The following is a 3,690-nucleotide window of genomic DNA, read 5'->3' as shown; positions in this document are numbered from 1 at the left end:
CCCTGCCCGGCCCCGGCCCCTGCCCGGCCCCCCCCCCAGCCCTCGCAAACCTGGTCTGGGGCAATTTTCTCTCCCTCGCTCTCTCCGCGGCTATGAGCGAAAGGGGGGGAGCGCCCGGCTCCCCACCCCGGCATCTCCTCTTCGGCCCCGCGGTGCCCGCTCGCCGCGGCGGGCAGGGCTCGGGCGGCCGCGCCGGCGGAGGTGCGCGTCCCTCCTCTCTTCGCCTGCAAGGCAGCAAAATCTGGAAGAAAAATCCCTCGTTTGTGGCGGCTACAACTCCCAGCCCAGACCCGCTCGGAAAAATGGAAATTTGGGATTATAAACATGTGTGTGTGTAAACAAAAGGTGTTTCTTCCGTTACCCTCCGTTTCCCACAGCATAAGCAATTTTTATTCAGACTAGAGTATTTTCTTTAACACTATACCGCTGTCAAAACATTATTCCCGTTTTGGTTGCTTTTGACAGCTGAGCGGTTCTTAAAAATACCAAAATCGGAACCTTCCCTGCTAAACAGTAAATCTCAGATGGAGAAATCTCTGCACGTTATTGTACCTTGGATTTCAGCAACGCATCTCACGAAGAGCACAGCCCAAAGAGGGGGGGGGGGGGGGGGGTGGGAGAAAGAAAATAAAAGACAACACAGCAATGCAAATATTTAGTTCATTATAAAAGACAATAATCTACTATGGATAAATTCTCCCCTGTCCTTCCACCAGTGCGAGGACATTTGCTGACATTTCTCCTCAAATTGTAAAGAAAAGATCTGCAAGAAAATAAAGTAGATTTAAAAAAAAATAAAATAATAATAAAAAAGCCTCCCCTTTTAAAGTGCTAACACAAACAATCTTGCCTTCGTATTTTCCGCATCCACAATAATGAAGGAATTTGGAAATGGGAACCCGGGGCGTGCTCTTCTTACGCGACTGAAGGGTCGATGTGATTTTAACCGGGACAGAGAGCACCAAAGCCAAGCGGGGAATTTTTGTCCTTTAAATTTCATACGAATGCCTTAAAAAGATGCCCACAAAGCAGGACCCGATTGCTAAATAAATCCTCACACCCATTCTACTGGCATCCTCCCTTCTGTCGCCAGCAGCGTGGGTCCATTTACTCAGCTCAGAAATTAAACATTAACTACGAGGCTGAGCCTCTTTCCACATTCCAGAGCTAGAAGTTGTCAGTCAAAGTTTTTAATAACACCCCGGCCGGCTGGAATGACGAGGAGGAGGAAGGAGGAGAAGGGTTACAAATTTACAGATGTTGAAGCCGGTAACGTTTGTTTCCTGGAAAGTTAAGGTAATTACAAGCCCTTTCCCACTCCCCTTCTCCCAGAAATAAAGCCAGAGCTTTCCCCTGCTCTTTGGGCCCCATCCTGCTCTCACTGACTTAACAGTGCAACCGAGGGCAGTCAAAGGCGGCTGTTTCCAGCTACGCTCATGTCTTCCTAGTTCCAACTCTCCTTTAGTTGCTTCAAAATGCCACAAGCTTTTGTTTAAGTAAAACCAAACCCTCACCCGTGATTCTGCACCAGCTATTTATATACAAAATGTCAAATTAACATTTTCCCTCATTAGTGGATGGTCTTTTTTTTTTTTTTTTTTTTCCTTCTGAAAACAACTGAAGGCAAGAAAAGCAGTAAAACTGTCTCAGAAGCTAGATTACACAATCCTCACACAGGTAAAACTCTCATTAAACTCAAAGCTGCTTTTCTCCTCCTCAAACTTCCGAACCTACTCCTGCATTGCAGCCATCCTTCACCTCTGAGCTCCGCAGCTGGAGTTAAGGTCCGTGGTGGTTATGGATGCGCGCACACATACACTTAACACACACGGGCTTACTGGTCTCGTATCTGGGCCTTCGCAACTCAAACTCAGCTTCTGTGTTATTAGCAGACAGTACAGATATTAGACACAGCTCTCTGAAATGCAAGCTGGTGAGAGAATATTTCAAATTTTTGTTTAATCTGACATAAATATAGTATTGATAATCAGCAGAAATATATAACCTCAGATGTTCTTTCATTCAATTATTCTATTAATGTTGATGACAAGCTTGTTCCTGATTTTTCCAACCTTTCTTCTCAATGCTGGTAAGAAATGTATTTGAGACATCTCTCCTGGTAACTTCAGTCTCTCCTAAGTGTGATTAAAAACACAAAAGCCTAACAAAAAATCAAAAATGAAATATTTATTACCGCATTTTGTGACTTAACACCTTTTTTTTCTTTTTAAAACATAACGTCACAGTCCTCATACAAGTATTTTAATGTAAATTTTGACAAAGCTTAAAGGTAACAGCATTTTCTTCTAGTGAGGAACACGTGCTGAGAAAGGAAGAATTCATGGACATACAATACCAATTCCACAGCAGATCTGATACTAGCAAAAACATTCTTTTTTTTTTTCAATTGAGGTAAACACATAGAATATCTAACATGAAACAATTAATAGACCGAACTCTGTACGAAGTTTGTTACAGTATTCTCTTGCTTTTTTTTCCCAAGCTTTGAGTTCATGATAAAGTCCTAGGTTTGGTGCAAAGACCGTTAGTAACTTCTTTCATTGAGGAAAGCTGCCCAACTTTTAGTTTTGTTTTGTCCAAAGCCAAGGCTCAGAACTACTGGAAGAAGCTCCTGCTCTGTCTGTTCTCTCTTTTAAATCTTCACCTGCAAGCTCTTTGAAGAAGAGTCCAAAAAAAAAAAATAGATTGGGGAGGAATGGGGGGAGACTTAATGAAGCACAAACTATAAAGATCTGTTTGAAACTAAAGGACACATTTTATGAAGGAACAAAACGAGGGAATGGCAAGGCCTTCTTGGAACAGTCTTCTGAGTGATGAGAGACCCAGCAAGACTTTTCGTCTTCATCTCCAGGGTAGTTCTTTTCTCACTGGCCAAAACAGGTCTTTCATGGATAGTGACTTCACTGCTGAACCAAAACAGTCATTCTTTTGGGAACAACACACATAGTGTGGAAAACAAGGATTTTTTTTCTTCTAAAACTATTTGAGGCAACGTAACGGAGTGATCAACAGAAATGTACAAGTTAACTTAGTTCCTATGTTTATACTACAGTAGTTATAACTCTTGGAGTCTTTTTTTTTTTCCAGAGGATCTGTACATGGACATATTCATTTCAGTGAGCCCATGATTTCACATTTGTGTTCGTGTTTCGTTGGTCCTCTGTTGTTGATGAAAAATGACAAAAAGTAAAAAATAATCACAGCTGTCTGGAATTTCGTATTAAGTGTCAACATCTGGTCAAAGTTCAAAAGTCTTAAAATAGTTTTTGTTTTGTTTTTTTTTTGTTTGTTTTTGTTTTTCCCTTGAGTTCCCTTATACTATTGGGCATGAATGTCCATAACCTGTCCACCAACACTGGGGTCTACAGAATTTAACATTGTGGGGCTCTGTGCTGACATGGTCATTCCAGGGTGGGTAGGGGGTCCTCCGTGCATCATCATGGCTGGGTGATGGGGGTGACTTGGCAAATATGAATGGATTGGGGGTCCATGTCTTAATTGAGTAGGGTGTGGGGTCATCTGGGGAGGAGTGTAACTTGGCTGTGCCATACTCATACCCATAGGACCACCCTGAGATACGTAGTCCCCTGGCATGCCTTGCAAACCTAGACAAAAAGGGGGGAAAAAAAAAAGCAGGTCAGATTCCTCAACGTTTTTACAATTTACCCA

General features: G+C 42.5%; 1 protein-coding gene across 1 annotated transcript in view; it reads right to left on the bottom strand.

The window, feature by feature from the left end:
• Nucleotides 1-2,172: 2,172 nt before the first annotated feature.
• Nucleotides 2,173-3,690, bottom strand: part of MEIS2 (Meis homeobox 2) — a 180,289-nt gene continuing 178,771 nt past the window's right edge. Inside the window, exon 11 of the mRNA XM_010574286.1 lies at nt 2,173-3,626. Coding sequence (XP_010572588.1) covers nt 3,340-3,626 — 287 coding nt within the window. The 3' untranslated portion in view covers nt 2,173-3,339. The remainder of the gene's footprint in view (nt 3,627-3,690) is intronic.

Source organism: Haliaeetus leucocephalus, unplaced genomic scaffold, assembly GCF_000737465.1.
Source record: "Haliaeetus leucocephalus isolate CR32 unplaced genomic scaffold, Haliaeetus_leucocephalus-4.0 Scaffold417, whole genome shotgun sequence".
NCBI lineage: Eukaryota > Metazoa > Chordata > Aves > Accipitriformes > Accipitridae > Haliaeetus > Haliaeetus leucocephalus.
Note: the sequence above shows the minus strand (reverse complement) of the source record. Positions and strands in the feature narration are given on the sequence as shown.